Genomic DNA, 19630 nt, shown 5'->3' with positions numbered 1-19630 from the left:
TGGGACTTGGGTATTTTGCATTTTTAGCCTAACTGGCAATAGTTCTAGAACAATGAATTTTATTAGCAGATCACCCTGACCCAAAATTAGCATTTTAAGACCTGGTCCTATAGACATTTTTTGTAAATCACCAGAATTTGAATAAATACTGAACACTCGAGATATTGATATGTAGCTTTCACCATAGGCCAGGAGGATGTGAAAAATGGAACCTAATTTTGTACATTTTTACCTATTAAAATTAGAGTTCACATGGGAAATGGAAATACTGATGTGATGACAAAACATAGGGTTCAGTTGAAGGGGAGTTTTTATGGGGGTGGTTTACTGGGAGGATATGTTTTACTCCATTAACCCTACAATGTGTGTTTAACTCTTGCTTCTGACCTGATATTGAAAGATGGATATAATTCTAATGGACATCTTGTCCTTTCAAACGTTTCCTCCTCTTGCCTTTTTCCTGTTTTAGTTGTTCGGCCTATGGATATTTGACCACCGAACTAAAATAATGGTAATCCATATGAAGATGTAGCGCTCCTGTCAGAATCCCCTTAATTTTCATTTTCTGGCTTGTTTCAGCCAATTCATTTGGGGTCTAGTCAATCACTTTCCCGATGAGCTGTTATCTCTTAAATGAATTGCCGTAGCACCTCATCAAATGCTTTGGGAAATCTAGATAATGTCAGCTTCATTCCTTTTATCCCCCACCACTGTATTATCTTCCCATCGGGTAAATTTGTAACACAGGAGGAGATTTGTTTAAATGCCTAGGACATCTTATATAAGCCCTCAGGTCTATAAGTAACTTTGGGTTGTTTCCTGTAAAAGCAACTTTAGGAGTTTTTTCCGACCACAGAGGTTAAGCTAAATGGCCTGTGATTCCCTGGATCTTATCTCTTTTACTTTAAAACGGAGTGACATTTGCTACTTCCTAGTCATTAGAATCTCTCTCTCTCTTCTGTTAAACTATTAAAATATCATTCGCATTACATCTGTTTCCTCCTTGTTCTTTTATGGGAATCTAATGTTGCTATCTGATACGTGACCCCGGAGGCTCTTTCCAGATATATCAGCCTCTTTTTCTTAACCACTTAAACATTTGTGAATGACATGCTTTGCGGTCGGGATAGACATCGGGATATTCTGGCATATTGAGAATGAAGCTCTTCTCTTATTGTTCTTACACAGGGATGAAATGTGTCTGTGCTTCAGTCGAAAAGTGTAAAGTTCAGTTTTTCCTGTCCAGTCAGTAATTAAAAGTAATTCCATTGTGACTTTCTGAGACTTCATTAACCGCTGAAGTTGAAATGGCTCATTTGGTCACAGGAGCAGGATGAAATTGTAGTCTTCTGTTTCTAGAGAGCCTTTCGCTGCACTACGTTATTCTGTACCTTTTGAGTTAGGTGTGTTGAAGAGGAATTTATGGTTTAAGAAGTCAGTCAACTCCTGTTCTACTTCCTTCTTTCCACCTAGATTAGTTTATTCCTAAGCAGTGTTATTTTTTTCTAATGTTATCTAAACGTGTTATTTTAATTTTAGTTTGATTTCTAGATTTTTGTCACACCTTATAAATATGGTGAAGTTAAAAGCAGGGATTATGTGCAAGAACACTTTTTATAACTTCTGATTTTTCTACCAAGTAACTCTTGGTATAAAGAGCACTTACATACAGATCTGTAATATATTTATGTTAATATCTGCCTGCCCTCTAGGCTGTAAGTTCCTTGCGGGCAGGGAATATGTCTCTTTATTGCTGTATTGCACTCTCCCAAGCACTTAGTACCATGTTTTGCACACAGAGCTCAATAAATGCTACCGAATGAAGGAGTGAATTCTGAGAAAAAATATTTCCCCTTGGCAAATGACTTTCACTAGTCATTTAGACCTTCAGAAATAAATTCTATCTGGCTAATAAAATTTGCCTTGATCCTGCCCACATTTCCTGCCACTCCATCCACCTCTCAACCAAAGTCCGTAAAACACACGCGAAGCTCTTTAGAAATGTGTTGTTCATACACAAAATCTTTCTATTGTATTACTGTTTTGGATAGTTTGATCTCTTTCACACAGGGCAAGGATGTGTAGGAATTGATCGATTCCTTCTTTTCATGATCTTTTTTTAGCTGTAAGATGAGTAGACCTAACTTGTTCTCAGCCTGGGTGAGAGGATTCCTGCCATCTTTCCATGGGCTGTTTCCCCTGTTGGGTCACCCCTACTGCTTTTACCAGCCTAGGGCAACTGTTCCCCAAACCTGGTCCAGATGGCCATTCTCCTCACGATTTTCCCTGGGCCCAGCCTAGCCTCTCCCTACTGCTTTTACCCAGCTGGGTCACCACCCCACTTTTTTCCCACCTAGCCTGTGGCCTCCCCCTGCTGCTTCCCAAGTCATACCCTTCCCACTTAGCTGCTCTTTTTCATCCCTTAATTGGGCCACCCCTTCTCTCTCTCTCTCCCCACTTAATAATAATTGTGGCATTTGTAATTGTGGAACTGTACCTAACTGCTGGGATGGATACAAGCAGATCGGATTGGACACAATCCCTGTCCCCCATGGGGCTTCCAGTTTCAATCTCTGTTTTACAGTTGAGGTAACTGAGGCCCAGAGAAATGAAGCGACTTGCCCAGAGTCACACCAGCAGACAAGTGGTGCAGCCGGGATTAGAACCCACGATCTTCTGACTCCCAGGCCCATGCTTCATCCACTCCACCATGCCGCTTCTCTTCTTCCCTACCAGTTAGCTTTAGCAAATCAGAAGCTGTAAGGATGCCTGCCAGCCACTCCAAAAGCTCCTTGACCTTGACAGTGATCTCTTTGATTAGAGGTGGAGTTTCAGAATCAGAAATTCTTGGTTTATTCCATCCCTTATTTATTTTCATAGTGCTGTGTGGCCATGAGTGCATTTTCCCTCAATTCCTCCATTTATTGAAAAACAAAAACAACGTGAAAGAGGAGCAGTTCATAAAGTAAAATCTAGGCACGGGGGCGGCGGGGGCATGGCATTCAAGACCAAATGAAGGTTTCAAGAGGCACTGTGTTCTCCAGTGCTGATTCCCTAAATATTGGGCCTGATGTTACTGTTGAGAAGGTAATAAATTGTTTGGGCTTTAGAGCCAGACAATCTTCCTTTCTATCAGAAGGCCATTGAGGATACTAAAAAAGGCAGTTTCCCAAGGGAACCTCACTGGTCTTTAAGGCTATTAATGAAGCTTCTGTTTTAACCAGGTTAGGTTCAAGTTGATTTTATTCCTATTAAATGATAATTATAGGTAGTCTGACTTCATTTCCATAGAAGACTTCCACTTCTTTTTGGTTTGCACTCATTTTTTTTCTTTTTAGGGGGCCCAATTTCCTACCCTACTGCATCCTCTGCATCTTTGGGGTACTTCTATACTCACTTTGAACTCAGTGGAAGTGCTGAATGCAAAAGGAAGATTTTGAAAACCAACCAACATTTTTCATTTATTAATTTCCTCTTCTGGCATATTTAGGTAGTTCATGCTTCCTATACATGCTTCATGCTTTTGACTTAATTGCGATATCATTTCTATTTGCACTACCCTTAAATCTGTGATAGTTCTATAAATTTAAGAATTTCTTTTATTCCACTGACATAAGAAGGAATCCTGCCCTCTTTTCTTTCATTCAGTTTGCAAGTGTAAGACCCATTTTATTTTGGCATGTCAGCTTAGCTTTGTTCCTCTCGATTTAGTAAATTTCTTCAAAATCCCAATCCTTAAATATTTGGTTTTAATTTAACAGAGGAACTTGTTGATTTTGTGGTCTTGACCCCGTTAATTGCTCCCACACTTGCATGGAGCCTCGTCACCATCCAAAAGCTGATTTTTATTGAACTGTTAAACTCACATTCTGATAAATCTCTCACGTCTTGGAACGTGTCATAATTCCATTATTTTTCAGATTTTTGTTGTTGTTGGTCTGGTCTTTTGATTTATGAGATACTTTGCTTCTGAAGTGGAAAAAATTGGACCACTTATTGTGGCTTCCTCTAAAGTCATACTTTTGGATGAGGAGTCTGGTTATGAATAGCTTCCTTTGTGGCTTATTCTGGGGAGAAAATGCATTAACTGGGAGTGGCCAGGGAGGTGAGAAGAAAACAGTCTTGTAATCCATATGCATTTCTGCTCAAGTCAAAGATAACTGCCTGTATATTTAAGTACTGCCCGACATAATAAGCAGAGAGGTGTGGGAGAGTGCGGTTGTGTGAACTGGACCCAGTGCTGACAGGATAATATCTTGCTGCACAGATGATCTTTAACTCACTCTTGACTCCTAATAAAGTTGAAACAAAGTGTAGTGACTTGTGACAACTTTTATTCAGTGTCCATTGGGTGCAGACACTCTAGCAGATCCTCTGGTGGAGTGCTCCGTTCCTTCTGGGTTCTCACTGAAGAGAAGCTATTGCAAGAATATGCAAAATAGCAGATAACCCGTCCAGCCAGAGGTAAGTAACTAGTTCTAAACTCTTCCGCAATTTGTTGTTCCAGTCTTGGAACCCACCAACTGAACTCAAGAAATGTGGCCTTAGTGGATAGAGTACCAGCCTGAGAGAGGACTGGGTTCTAATGCCAGCTCTGCCGATGGCTGGCTGCGTGTGACCTCGGACAAGTCATTTAACTAATCTGCGGGTCAGTTCCCTCAATTGCAAAGTAGGGATGAAATAGCTGTTATCCCTCCTACTTAATTGTGAGCCCCATGGGCCAGGGATTGTGTCTGACCTAATTAACCTATACCTACCCCAGCACTTAGAACAGTGTTTGACACATAATAAGTGCTTAACAAATACCAGAAAAAAGCACCTTTAAAAAAAAAGACCTGCTCAGAATTATCCCAGCCGCCTCAGAATACAGTTTAGCAGTGTGCTCCCTTAGGGTTAAGACTGTGTGTTTGCGAATGAGAATATGTGTGGCCACTTGCACTCTCTGAAACACAGTCTTATCTATCTCACCACCGACCCCTTACCAACATCCTCCTTCGGGCCTTGAACTCCCATCCCCTTAACATCCAACAGTCCACCACTCTCCCCATCTTCTAAACCCTCCTTAAATCACATCTACAAGAGGCTACCCCTGACTGAGCCCTCATTTATTTTATGCTCCTTCCCCTCTGGGTCAACTATTCCCTTGACTGTGTGTTCCTTAAAGACTTTGATGTTCAACCCAGCCTCACAGCCCCCATGTAAATACCCTTATACCTATTTCTGCTAACTGTAGTTTATTTTACTGTCTGTCCCCTTTAGACTGTAAACTCACTGTGAGCAGGAATCATGTCTACCAACTCTATTGTACTTTTCCAAGCGCTCTACATGCAGTAAGCACTCAACAAATATCACTGATCGGTTGATGGCTAGTCAGGGTCAGAAAGGTAGAGGGAGGAAGGCACTCTGAAGCCAGGTGCCATTACAGACGAAGGAGGGGTCAAAATCTGAGGTTGTCTGTAAATACAAGTTACAAACTCATAGTATTGGCTATGTACATATCTCTAAATTATATAATAAATTTATATTAATGTCTGTATATATCTATAATTCTATTTACATTGATGCCTTTTTACTTGTTTTGATGTCTGTCTCTCCCCCTTCTAGACTGTAAGCCCGGAGTGGACAGGGATTGTCTCTCTCTCTTGCTGAATTGTACTTTCCAAGTGCTCAATAAATTCGATTGAGTGAGTAGACTGTAAGCTTGTTATGAGCAGGGAATGTGTCCACCAGTTCTGTGTATTCATCCAAGTGCTTAGTACAGTGATCTGCACATAGTAGGTGCTTAGTAAATACCATTGATTGATTGATTATGAAATGTAGGACTCCAAGTTCACACTTTTAGACTGTGAGACCCATGTGAGGCAGAGACTGTATCTGATCTGATTGTATTGCATCTACCCCAGCGCTTAGTACAATCCTTGGCATATAGTAAGCACTTAAATACTACTTATTACTATTTTTTTTTTTTTACATTAGACTGACTTTTGCTTGCCACCTAGTCAAAAATGTAAATGAAAACTGTTACTGTAATTTTTCTTTTTTTAGTCAACTCCCTTTATCTCACCCCTCGGGGTACTTGTCTCACTTTTTGTTTCTGTGTGTTTCAGATGGACTTCTGGTCCCTGAAGGAACAGTGAGTCCTGAGTTCTTCAATGAATTTCACCTGCAAAATGGAGATCTGGTGGGGCAGCACTCATTCCCAAGCAGGTAACCACCTCTGTAGAGAGAACTAAATCAGTCCTGTTTGAAGAAACGGTGATTTCCTTTTGACTTTTAAGAACCCAGATATGTTCAGTTTTCTACTTTTTCCCATTTAAAAAGGTTTTTTTTTCTCAACTGTAAGTTTTTATTAACTTAGTCATGTTATATAAAAAAATGTTTTTGGAAATCATAGATCAGAAAAAAAGCATTGTGTTTCAACACTTTGGAAAATCCAGGCTATCTTTTGAAACAAACATTACTTCTGATGCATTAATATATCCAGAATGTTTCCTGACAGCTTTCCAAATTCAATAAAAACAGAACAGAAAATGAGAACACACAAGTCATTATACATTATGACAATTATTCAGACTTCATTGTTTGGAAATGACTTAAAGGAACATTTGAATTTTTGATTAAATTGTTGCCTTTTTCCAATATTTTTTATGTTAACTGTTCAAAAAAAAAATCTGACCTGCCAGCATTGTTTTATGTTTTTTTACTAACTTTTCCTCAGTTGATTTCCAGCTTCACTGCTTGGTATCATAATCTTTGAAAATCTTGCCAGAAGGGTAAATGATGTTTTCTCCGCCACATATAATGGGGTAATTCCTAGAGCTGTGAGATCCTTTTTCTTTAGCTCAACCCTTTAGTTGTGCCTTGAAGTTTCATATCCAACTGTTCTGATTCTTGGAGTGAATTTTTGAGAGAATTTTTGAGAGAAAATTGAAACTGACTCTCCTGGTCTACGACCAATATTTCTACGGCATAATGAAAATTATACTGTCTCATTGGGGTTGGGGTTTGTCTAATCGCGACTTGTTTAACAACATCTCCTTTAAGCCGTCCATTTTAAGCTGTCCATATAAAGATGGCATTTGTCCATCTTTATATCGAACAGCCCTTTTTTGCCCTGTCCATTAGAGATGAGGCCCTGTACTTTTTTTATAATAATTATAGTATGTGCTAAGTGCTTATTGAATGTCATGCACTGTTCTAAGCACTGGGTTAGCTACAGGGTAATTGGGATGGATACAGTCTCTGTCCCCCATGGGGCTCACGGTCTAAGGAGGGAGTCGGATTTAATCCCCACTGTGCAGATGAGGAAACTGAGGCATAGAGAAGTGAATTGACTTGCCCGATGTCACACTGCAGACAAGTGGCAGACTTGGTATTTTTATGTTAAGCATCCAGCTTCCCTTCTCTCTGGTTCCTTCCACAAAGTTCTTCAGTTCCAAAGCAGGACCTGTGGTCAGAGGGACCTAGGAGAGGAACGCACCAACTCTGGACAAGCTGGGAGGACGGGAGACTCACAGAGAGGCAATCTAAGTTTGGAGCAGAAACAGAATTGGGGTAGAATTCTGAGAAACGTTGCGAATGATTTCATTGTGTTATTCTGAGGGCCCATCGTGACACCCTATTTAGACTTTGAGCCCGTTGTTGGGCAGGGATTGTCTCTATCTGTTGCTGAATTGTACATTCCAAGTGCTTAGTACAATGCTCTGCACAGAGTAAGCACTCAGTAAATACTATTGAATCAATGAATGACACAGAAGGTGACAAGTTCCTCTCTCAATGTCCAGTGTCTACGAAGGCTGTCAGTTGCCACCCTTATTATAGGTTTGTTGAACTGCTTTTGAATCTCCTGTCATAAGATTTCTTAGACCTGCATAAAGCAATTAATATACTAGATTATCATCCAGAGAAACTGATTTATGAAGTCCAAAACTCAGTCACAAAATCAGTTTTAACAGGTTTTTTCTGTCCCTCATAATACTGACAAAGTAGAGCTGCTACAGCTGTAAGGGTAATCAGGTCTTTTGAGAAGAGGAGGAAATGATGCTCTTCAGGTATTGCCCATCATTTTGTGATTCGTGGTGGAATGATGAAGTTTTCTTATGAAAACTAAGTTAAAGGACCAGTGATTAAAATCATGACTGTTCATAAATTATGTTCAGAGAGCATAACGAACAGTTGTTTGCCATATTACTGGTAAAAGTAATATTCTACAGATAATTGGTGATTCTGCAATTTAAAAAAAAAAAAAGGTTTTGGCAGCATTGGTCAGAGGCTAAGCTAGGATTTGGATACCAAAGAGTTCAGGATTCTGGCTCTATTAGCAACTTGTTGGGAGTCCTTGGACAAATCACAACCTCTTTGTGTCCTAATAGCACCGTCTAAAAAATAGAGATTAAAATATCCTTTCATTTCCCACTCGGAAAATTCTTGCCACAATTTTAACCTAATTTTGCTTAGATGAGCAGTTGGTATGATATATTTACATTTGAAGCAAAATGCTTCTTGTAAATTTTAACACCAATTTGGAGTTGGAAAATTTTTCACTTTCTGAAAATTTCTTTTGAGAAAAGGGAATTGGTAAGCTCTTGTCCTTAAAAAAAAGAAAAGAAAAGAAAAGGATTCTCAGATTTGAACCACTATTTTCTTTTCTATATTTCCAGAAGATACTAGTTGATCGTGAATTCCTTTAGTTTCATTTTGGATGTTAGTTTTAAATTGGAAAAGGTCATCTTTAAGCAAGAGAGATGAACAAGTCTAATAATACGCAGTGTCACTAAAATCTCAGATTTTCCTTTACTAGTTCTTTCATAATTGACCCTACTCTTTGGTCTTTGATCTAGTTCCTTTCGGTCAAATGGGATGCCTTCTTTCATAAATTTTCTGTAATTTTTCTTTGTCCATAAGAGGAAACTGATTTTAAATCGATTTTATGGCATTTTATATGTCTTATGAAATTCTAAAAAAGTTTAAATCCTTAAGAATAATATAAAAGATGCCATTTTGGGGATATGATTAGATAATGGGAAATCATGATGCATTGAATGATAGAGAAATTAAAAACTTGCTAGAGAATATAGACTAACGACAGAAATTAGGATTTCAAAGAATTATGATTTGGAAAATTTATAGGTAAAATATACGGTAATGGTCTAGTAGATGTATAGGCTATTATGTTCAGAGAGCATAACGAACAGTTGTTTGCCATATCTACTAAAGGCAAAGCAAAAGGAAGTGTATTTGAACTGCAGCACAAGGGATTTAGCTTCACTACTGAAAAGATTTCTTTTGGCATGGTAGCAGAGGGAAACAGCAAAAGGCTGAAGAACTTAGAACAATGGAATCTGATCTCATCTATCTGGATATAAGGAGAATCTTGTCTGGAGGTAGGGAAATGTTGTAAAACTTTGAAGGTAACTTAAGGCCCTCCGAATCTGTGATAAACTGAGTACTGTCAAGGAATACCAGCAAGCTTAACAGTTAAGGTTGCATATATGGGATCTGAATTGCTACCATTTAGCGAGCTTTCCGTTTGTGATTCTGCAAGGTGAGCAGGAACCCTATGAGCCACCTCTCGGAGTATCTACTCCCTCGTATTCATCCCCGATTCTCTGGTTGAAGCAGGCTTATGCTAAGCTTGGAGAATCACTGGTGGTTCCCCCAAAACAATCCATGATTGTTCTTTTTGATTTGGGGTTTTTTTAAATGGTATTTAAGGACTTTCTATGTGCCAGGCACTGTACTCAGCGCCGGGGTAGATACACGATGGTCAGGTTGAACACAGTCCCTGTCCCCCGAGGGCGTGGACTCACAGTCTTAATCCCCAATTTACAGATGAGGCAACTGAGGCATAGAGAAGTTAAATCATTTGCCTAAGGTCACACAAGAGACAAGAGATGGAGTCGGGAGTAGAACCCAGGTCCTTCTGTCTCCCAGGCCTATGCTCCATCCACTAGGCCACACTGGTATTTATAGAGCTCTTGTTCATTCATTCATTCGGTCGTATTCATTGAGTGCTTACTGTGTGCAGAGCACTCTACTAAGCTCTTGGAATGTACAGTTCGGCAACAGAATGTTGTGTTCAGAGTACTGAACTAAGTGATTGGGAGAGTACAATACATCAGAGCTGGTAGACACGTTCCCTGCCTACAAGGAACTTACAGTGTAGACATTAATATCAATAAATTATGGATATGTGCAGATGTGCTGTGGGGCTGAGGATGGGGTGACTATCAAGTGCTAAAAGGGTACAGACCTAAGTGCAAAACACAGCCAATTCAGACCACAGTGCTAGGAAGTGCAATTATCAGAATCTCATGGGGTACCCAGGTAGGCTAGAGGTTTGGGGCTGCCTCAAGCGAGGGGAGGGGGGTCTGTTGTGGGCTGTAGATGCCCCCCAGGAAAATCCGGGTCAAGCTAGTTCTTGGTTTGGGGACATCTATGGAGGCCCTGACTCACTGATCCTATTTTTCTCAAATAGGCATATGTCCCCACTGATACTGTAGCTAATAGGTACTCCTAGGCATAAGTCTGAAAAGGTACCCGAAGCCAATCAGAAGCCAGTTCGATCTCCCCAGTTTGGGAGAAGAGTCGTTATCATCGTTCCGAACATCATTATCGGTAAAGGTTTCAACGCAAGCACCCTCAAATTAGAGGTTAAGATGACATTCCTATCCAGAGGCCTCACGCGGTTGCTCTTTAGTCCGATCAAACCTCTGTTTTCCCTTCCCTCATTCTTCAGTCTTAATAAGAATAATAATGATGACATTTGTTAAGCGCTTACTATGTGCAAAGCACTGTTCTAAGCGCTGAAGATGGAACCATGTGAACTCCAGCACCCTTGTACTAGAGGGTAGGAGGTTTGTTGTGTAGCCATTTTTGTGCCATGCAGAAGGGAAATCACCCCCCATTTGTTCCCAGGCCATTTCTAACTGAAAGTAAAACCCCATATAAAAATCCCCCAATTTCACCTTTTAACTGAAGAAACCAGACTTGGAGAACAGCTCAACAAGCACACTAGGTTTCCTTCTTTCTTCTCGTCCAGATTTCTGGGTTCTTTTTAATGGGAATGCCCACATTTTTATAATACAGTGAGGTAACCTAATTGGAACCAGCAAAAACGGCTGCAAACATGCTTCCCTGTTCGGCAAAGGAGACTGGATGTTTGATAAAATAGACACTGGCACTCAAACAGCAGATCCCAGTTTTAGACATGTGTCACTATCGTTTTGAACCCCTTGGCGCCTGGCGTCGGGATTTCCCGACATTTAGAGCTAATGCAAAATGCATTAGGGCTCCGAGGCATAAGCGGTGGAGTTGCCAATCCCGAGGCGTCAGATGTAAGCCTCCCCCTCCCCAAATCTGAACTGGTGTTAGAAAGTAAAGTGGGACTTGCTATCGAAGCTAATTAAAAATAATAGGCCCGAGTCTAGCTTTTTTGCATTCTGCACCATATATCCGCACTGTGCTTTTTAGTGCTTTTCTTGGGTGACTCTGACTTTGTGAGTCTAACAAGAACCTCATGTGAAGCATATTTTTAAACCGATTCCAGCTTTTACAAATCAGTTTTTGTTGCTGTAAAAATGGTCTATATTTCTACTTTTATACGAATCCAATTTTCATAAACAATGTGAAAAAATTTTTGAAATGACTGCCGAGTTTTCCTTGGGGCTTTAAAAATATTTTTCAGAGGGCCTGGAGTTCTCCCTCCCTTTGGTTGGTCCGTAGGTGCAGGGCTTAACCGCCAGGGCCGGAGGAGAAGTAACCCGAGCCAAAGGTTTTTCGGAGCCTTCTGATTCTGAGGAGTGAATGAATACAGTATGAATTTTTATCTGGAACCCGAAGCAACCTTTCCCTCCTATTTCTGGCCCTCTAATTGCATCTTTATTCTGTCCATACGGGGAGCACTTGTCCTCGGGGAAGTTTAGTCCACTTGCCTTTGAAGAGTGACCCGTGTGGTTTGAGCTTTGAGACGGGGTTAGAGGTCCTTGCTCCCAAATCAAACACATCCATAATTTTTCTGAAAGCACTTGGAAACCGGTCTTGCACTCTGAGTGCCTTTGGCTTCCTTTTGTTTCCATCGGGGTCCCTGTTCCCTTCCTCTGCATATAATATTGAGAGTCTTCTCTAATACACTCGGACGTTGTCCTTTCCAATTTTAATGTCTGGCTTCCCCGTTAAACTGTAAATTTCTCGAGGGTAGGGATCCCATCTCTTCTATTGCACTCTCCCACATGTTTAGTTCGGTGCCGTGCACGCAGTGAGCACTGAATAAATTAATAATAATGTTAATAATAATGTTGGTATTTGTTAAGCGCTTACTATGTGCAGAGCACTGTTCTAAGCGCTGGGGTAGACACAGGGGAATCAGGTTGTCCCACGTGGGGCTCACAGTCTTACTCCCCATTTTAAATTAAATGATGATGATAATGATCAATCCCGATAATGATTAAATGATGATGATAATGAGGGTAATTTTTCCAACTGAAAAATAGTGCCCTTTCCACTATTATCACAAGATCCTGTCTCTGCAAGTGCCACGGAGCAAAATGCCGAGTATTTAGGAGCTCTCAATAGGAAACAATCATTTGCGTCTTAAGGTCGACGGTGTGTCATTGCTCCTACGAATAAAGGTTGGAAAGGGTACCAGCCAAAGAGGCTGGAAAGGGTAAAGAGCTTTATGTACCTGCATATTCAGATCTCCATAATAATTATCATTATTTATCATTATCTTTAATGATAATATGTTTATTAACATAGTATATGTTAAGTGCCTGTTAGGCACTAAGCATTGCTCTTAAGCCCTGTGGTAGGTACAGTTCAAACAGATTAGAAACTGGCCCCGTTCCACATGACAGTCACAGTATAAGAGAGAACAGACGTTTAAATCTTCTTTTACAAATGAAGAAACAGGCACAGAGCAGTTAAGTAACTTGCCTAAGGTAACACAGCAGGCAAGTGGCAGAGCTGGGATTAACTCTCGTCTACCCCGGCCCTCAGTAGAGTGTCTGGCATCATAAGCACTTAACAAATGCCGTTTAAAAAAAGACCAAAAAAAAAAACCGAACAGTTCCCTGACCCCCAAGCCCATGTGCTTTTTCCTCTAAGCTGAGCTGCCGCGTCTCCATGCACTTTATGATGTCCTCATGATGCCCTGAGGAACACTCCACCACTTTCTTTTACATTGCCTCTGTGCTTTAGAGTATTGAGCCTCAATACTTGTCATGGCCACCTAGAACTCGGTCATTTATTGAGCGATTACTGTGTGCAGAGCACTATACTAAACACTTGGGAGAGTAGAATAGAACAGAGGCAGTAGAAACATTCCCTGCCCACGATGAGCTTACCGTCTAGAGGGGGAGTCGGACGTCAGTATAAATAAATTATGGATGTGTACATAAGTGCCCTGGAGCTGAGTTGAGCTGGGTGAATAAAGAAAACAAGTCAGAGCGACGAAGAAGGGAGTAGGAGGAAAGGAAATGAGGGCTTAGTCAGGGAAGGTCTCTTGAAGGAGAAGTGCCTTCAATAAGGCTTTGAAGAACTCCTTTTAGGTTTGCTCCTCCCAGGTTGGACCAGAAAGAAGTCGGAAAGCTGGCCCCCTTACAGTCCCTCCTTGGACAGGCAGTCAGTTCTCTTCAGTCGTCGGGCCGGTTGGGGTGATCCTACAGGAATTATCATCAGTTTTCATTTGCCAGTTTATTGCTAGACAGAAAAGGATAAGATTTCAGCACACTCACAAGAGCCTTTGTAACGTGCTCCCTCGGTAAGGGAGAAGTGGAGACTAGTTTCCTATTTTTTTATTTTTTTTAATGGAATTTTCTAAGTGCTTCCTATATGTCAGGCACTGTTCTAAATGGACCTGGTTGGACCCAGTCCATGTCCCACTTGAGGCTCACAGTCTTCATCCCCCTTTTACAGATGAGGCAACTGAGGCCCAGAGAAGTGAAGTGACTTGCCCTTGGTCACACAGCAGACAAGTGGCAGAGCCGGGATTAAAATGTTGGTATTAAGCGCTTACTACTCAGTAATGTTGGTATTTAAGCGCTTACTATGTGCAGAACACTGTTTTAAGCGCTGGGGTAGATACAGGGTAATGAGGTTCTCCCACATGAGGCTCCTAGTCTACATCCCCACTTTCCAGATGAGGTAACTGAGGCACAGAGAAGCTAAGTGACTGGCCCACAGCTGACAGGTGGCAGAGCCAGGATTCGAACCCAGGTCCTTCTGACTCCCAGGCCCGGGCTGTATCCACTAGGCCACGCTGCTTCCCTTGGTAGTCATCTCATGGGGATTAAAGTTACTTTATAATTTGAAAGCATTTTGAAGTGGGGCTATATTTCTTTTTGTTTGTTTTCAAATGGGTCAGTCATAAAATAAATGTAAGCAACTACTATTAATGGGGTAATCATAAAATAAATGAGCAAAACTCCATCTTTTCCTGCCCTCTTTCAAACAGTTGAGTGCTTCACAGTCTAGGCTGACTGTCTAAATGTTGGGCCTTATACTCTCTTAGCTTGCTTGATGATTTTTTGTTTTTAATGCTTTTTACGAGGTCCATTAAGATTGCATATCAAATGAAAGAAAAATATTTCTGATCGTAACTAGAATATCCATTTTGCATAATTTCTCTAACTTTTAGAGAAAACTTTACTGTATATTTAACAGTCCAGCCGAGGAAAATAAACCATGTAGTGAAGAACAGAAGATATTTTGTAGTTCCCTTTTGTTACATATTTATCAGAATAATAAGACTGCAAGCTTAATAGGTTTTGCCAATAATTACAACTGCATGTGATACCGAGTTTCGGCATTCATAAATCTGCCCATGTTAATTCAGTTAATTCTTTATACTTGGATTTAAATTATTATCAGCTTTTCAACATTTGCAACATTTATTTCCTGTACAAGTTATCACTCTCTGAACCAATTGTGGGCTTCAATAATGAAACCATATGAGGGGCGGATCTAGTAACAGACTTAAACTAATGCATCTCATTTGCAGCAGTAGGAGAAAGGAATTAAAAGTCCTTCAGTCTAACTCCATTTTTCCCTCAACAGCCTTGTATCGGTAAGATTTTTTTCAAAATATGTTGTTTAGGAACATCTTGAAAGGTCAAAGGAAAACAAGGTTTAAGACTTTGTTCGTCAGAAAACTTAGTCTGCAGGGTTCACTGCAGTCCAAATAGCAGCCTAATATATTTCCCAGCCAATGGATTGTGTTGAGAGGCAGTTTATAGTAAGATTTAATAGAATTAAAAAAAAAAGGTAAGTGGGCTTTCATTACATATTAACCTCATGTAATACCAAGGTCTTGTTTACAAATGCCTTTCTTCTGCAGACTTGGCCCAGTTAACTGCACATCGTTGAATTTGAGGTTGGTAGATACAAGTTGCTTAAGGTTCCAGTGTTTATGAGAACCGGCATTCTCAAAGTTCTAGCTTATTTGAAGATTGTCACAGATTATATCCAGTTATGTTTCAAAACCGAGAGGCAGAGAAGGTAAATGGGAGAAAAAGAAGGATCTCGGATCAGGTCTTGGCAAACCAATTGCTAAATATATAAAATAGCCTCAGAATTGTCCAGAGTGTGGGGATGTGATTTGTGCCGTGAGTTAACTTCCTTGGGCTTTTTTTCTAGTGATTTTGCTTCGACTCTTTTACGAAGGGATCCCTTCTTGAAATGCTGTCAGCAAAGATATTCAAGACACAACTCCATTTGCATTTCCCAGGGAGAAGTGAGTTAGGTTTTATTAGTAAATTGGGCCTATAACCTTTAAGGCCAAATTTTATTAGGTTATCACACATCAGTATGAGCAAATTGTAAACTGAAATACATGGCAAGGGCCTAGAGAGGTGTTGAAAGTGATGCCTTTACCTAGAGAAATGATACGAATGATGTAGAAAAATAAGCTTAAGTGATTTAATTCATCTATGGAATGCCATAGTGTAGAATAGGTTGTTGATAGAACTACCTGCTCCAGATTCATGTTAATTTTCAAACTGATGATCTGATTGAATATTTTGGAAACGTGGGGTTTTAACAGTTGCGTAAAACTCAGAAAATGCCACCTGGGGAAATAAAGTGTGGTGCCACTGTTGGAGTTCTTACCCGTCTTAGGATAATTCAGGATAATTATTCAGGAGTAAACCGCACCCAAATAAATATTGTTAAAAATCAACGCATTAACCACAGATAACTTTTAAAATAATTGTCGGCTTTCAAAGTCTTAGGCCATTGTGGGAGAAGTGATACCGACGAATATTTGCATGGTTAAGGTGGGAGTTACAATCCCTGCAAACCCACTTTACTTATTCCAATAGCGGGGAAACATATTTTTATAGCTATTGATGAAAACACTATGCAATAGAAATAAAAGGCCAGCGGAGGACTTGTCTGCCCCTTGAAATGCATTTTAACATCAGTGGGGATAAAAGTGGAATGAATGTCTCTGAACAGAGAAGGAGATCATGGGTGGTCTCATAATGGAAGCCCAGGAAGGGTCTTACAGTGACTTCTTTGGCACCCATTTTTCCATCTGTAAAGCCAAGAATGGGTTATTGAAGCAGCACAGCACTTTTTGAGGGAGAAAAGTGAAAGGTCTTATTTCACCTTTAGAGAGAATGTTAGTGTCTTTGGACCAATAAAATACAGCAGCTCAGACCCTTCAACTAATATCGGCAATCTCATTGACCAGCTGCTGGTAACTTTTGAATGGAGAATTTTTTTTTAACCTTCCACTTGGGTAAAATGTGCTGCTAAATCCACTTTTAACTCATGATGGCGCTTTCCGGTTTATTGTTGCGTTTTATTCCAAACCAGCTGCATTTCGAGTGATTTGTCAATGCCATTTAAGTAATCTTAAACAATTGAAAAAGAAGACGAGCGTAGTCACGGGTTTTTGTTCAGGTCCCTTGTAATTTTCTAAGGGAAAAATGAAAACTGGATCTGGAGATTTTTAAATTAAGCATTAATTAATTCCCATGTTCTCTCAGTTGCCTTTAGTTCCTCCAGATGTGCTACTACGGGTAGTGCAATTCCTCCAGATACAAGCCATCTGGGCTCTGTAAATTGATTTGCACTCATTTCAAACAATAATTGAATAGAATGCATATGAAGTATTCAAGTGAATGTCCATTACCTATAAATCCAAAAGCAAAATATGACTCTGTGGTAAATGAGAATGGAATGTGCAAATGAAGACATGCCTCTTTTAATGAGTTTACTTGGTGGCCTTCTCAGTTTCACCAAAAAGAAAAGAATTGTATTTTTCTGTGTTTTTTTTAATCCATAAAACTGCTTACAGAAGTATCTGCGACAAAAACAGGGAAATATAATGTTCTAAACTCAACCAGTCCAAACCACTTGAGCTGCTATGACAGCTCATAAAACTGAGAGTAGTTTTTAACTGGGCTCTGTTTTACATTGCCAGAGTGAATTTTCCTTGCAGGAAGTAGCCAGCGGGTTTATTTAGTTTCCAGACCGTGGCTTTGATCTTTCTGTACTGTCACTTCTCGGGTTACATAGCCCTTTTTCACTGCAGTAAATCTGCAGCAGTTAATGAGAATAAAATTTCCTCCTCCTCACTGATCACATGCTGTTAAATGCCAAACCACAGCCAACTGCATATTTGCAGAATTTCGGTTACAATGTATGAAAACAGCACAATCATTTTAATCTTGTTGTCTTTGTAATTCATTTTATTGAACTTTCCTCCTTTTTTAAGTGACCTACTTTATCAAGACAAGTGGTTGTGAGGCCAGACCTGGAAGAGAGATTTAGAACTGTAATAAACTGAAAGGACTGTGTGACTGGGTGTGAGTGGGCATAGAAACATTAAGATTCAAAATGAAAACTGCTTTAAATGCTTCTAAAAAACTCAACCTTCCTCCATAGTAAATGAATGGGTTTGTTCTTTGCTCGGAGTTACACTGTGTTCTCAGTCTTGACATAAATTAGCACTCAGTGGGTAAATTCATTTAACAAGTCAGAGCATTGTATTGCACATTTTGGCAACTATAGAGAAGGAATTGTAGTGGTTTAATCGAACTTTACTTTCAGGATCTCTCAGGTTTTTTGTATGTGGGGTTTTTTTTTTTGTAAGATATATTCCTGCAGAAGGAATAGCATTAGAAATAGAGCGCTATTGTACCAGTGTTTTCCAAATCGTGCTGAAGTTGTTGCTAACCAAAATCTCTGTGTAATAAACAAAGTGTAAGGGTGCCTAGACTCCCTTTTGCCAACCTCTCAGATTCTCCAGATGATGTTTGTTTCAGTCAGGGCCGAAGTGCGTGTCAGTTTTCCATGGCAAGACATCCACCTAGTTTGTTTCACGTACTCATTTCCACGGATTTTACAAATAAACGAGACCCCCAGACCTTAATAAAGCCAATGTAAATGCCACACCCAGGATTGGCATATGAAAAGAGCAGCGGCCTAGCAGGGCTTGTTCTTGGGGAGGTTTCATGGAGATTTTCTGTTTTGCCCCAATTCACGCTGCCAGCTACCTGGAGATGCACCCTCTGTTCCACATGGGGTTCGGGTGACCTTGCGGCTGGCTCTACGTGCAACCCATCTCCACTCCTGGAAAAACAATTTAAGGTTATGACCTGCCGATGCTCATAGCCTGGTCGTGGGAGCCATCTTTACATTTTGAGTGAGGGCGAAGCAAAGGGGGCAGGGATTTTAAGGGGAGGTGGGACCTGGGAGGAGGATAGGCTTCTAAGAATGAACAGCTCCAAAAGCCACCATTTTGGATCTTTTCAGCTCTTCCTGGAGGCTCTTAGGTTTAATCAGAAACCTGGAATGCGTGAAACCGGTAGTAGAGCTCAGAAACCTGTGGAGGCATCCATCGATCGCCGGAGTTGGCATTTACGGGCAGGGTTGTCATTAACCCCATGGGGTTGGCACTTATGAGTAGGACTGTCATTTTTTCAGTAGAGTAGGACTGTAATGTTTCCCATATAGCTCCGTCTCAAGGGTAAAGGGGTCCTGGCTACATAGGAGAGTTCATAGAGTACCAATAGGGAGAGTGGGACAGGGAGTGTATTAACTTGTATCTACCCCAGTGCTTCGGACAGTGCTTGATGCATAGTAAGTGCTTAATAAATATCATAATTTTTAAAAGATAGCAAAGGCTTGAACACTGTATCCCCCAGGCTCCCCTTTAGCAAATCTGGGAAATTTTACAAGCAGTCCTTTACAGTCAGTCCCACATCAGAAGCAAATCATTGGTCAAAAGGACAGCTGAAATCCAGGGTCCCCGAAGTTTTGGGATTTCCCAAAGAAAGAATAGCAGGTATGGGAGTGTTACTAGGGTTCCAGTCCAAAATAATATTAGCAACATTCAATCAGTTGATCAGTGGGATTTATTGAAGACTTACTGTGTGCAGGGCCTTGTACTAAGTACCTGGGAGAGTGGATGGCATTTATTGAGTTGGCACTGTACTAGGTACTTGGGAGAGTACAGAGTTGGTAGACACATTCCCTGTCCACGAGGAGCTTACCGTCTAGAAGAGGAGGCAAACATTAAATAAAACACAGACATTAGGGCTGTGGCTCTGAGGGTGGGATGAATTATCGAGTGCTTAAAGGGTACAGATCCAAATGCCTGGGCCAAAGGGGGAGGGAGTAGGGG

General features: G+C 40.5%; 1 protein-coding gene across 5 annotated transcripts in view; it reads left to right on the top strand.

Moving 5' to 3' along the window:
• Positions 1-19630, top strand: part of KIFAP3 (kinesin associated protein 3) — a 129815-nt gene that overhangs the window by 94084 nt on the left and 16101 nt on the right. For all 5 annotated transcript variants that reach the window (XM_029081022.2, XM_007668874.4, XM_029081026.2 and 2 more), the window contains exon 19: positions 6108-6207. In XM_029081022.2, the coding sequence (XP_028936855.1) occupies positions 6108-6207 (100 nt within the window). The remainder of the gene's footprint in view (positions 1-6107; positions 6208-19630) is intronic.

The sequence above is a fragment of the Ornithorhynchus anatinus genome, chromosome 16 (genome assembly GCF_004115215.2).
Source record: "Ornithorhynchus anatinus isolate Pmale09 chromosome 16, mOrnAna1.pri.v4, whole genome shotgun sequence".
Lineage (NCBI taxonomy): Eukaryota > Metazoa > Chordata > Mammalia > Monotremata > Ornithorhynchidae > Ornithorhynchus > Ornithorhynchus anatinus.
This window is presented reverse-complemented; position numbering and strand designations above follow the sequence as displayed.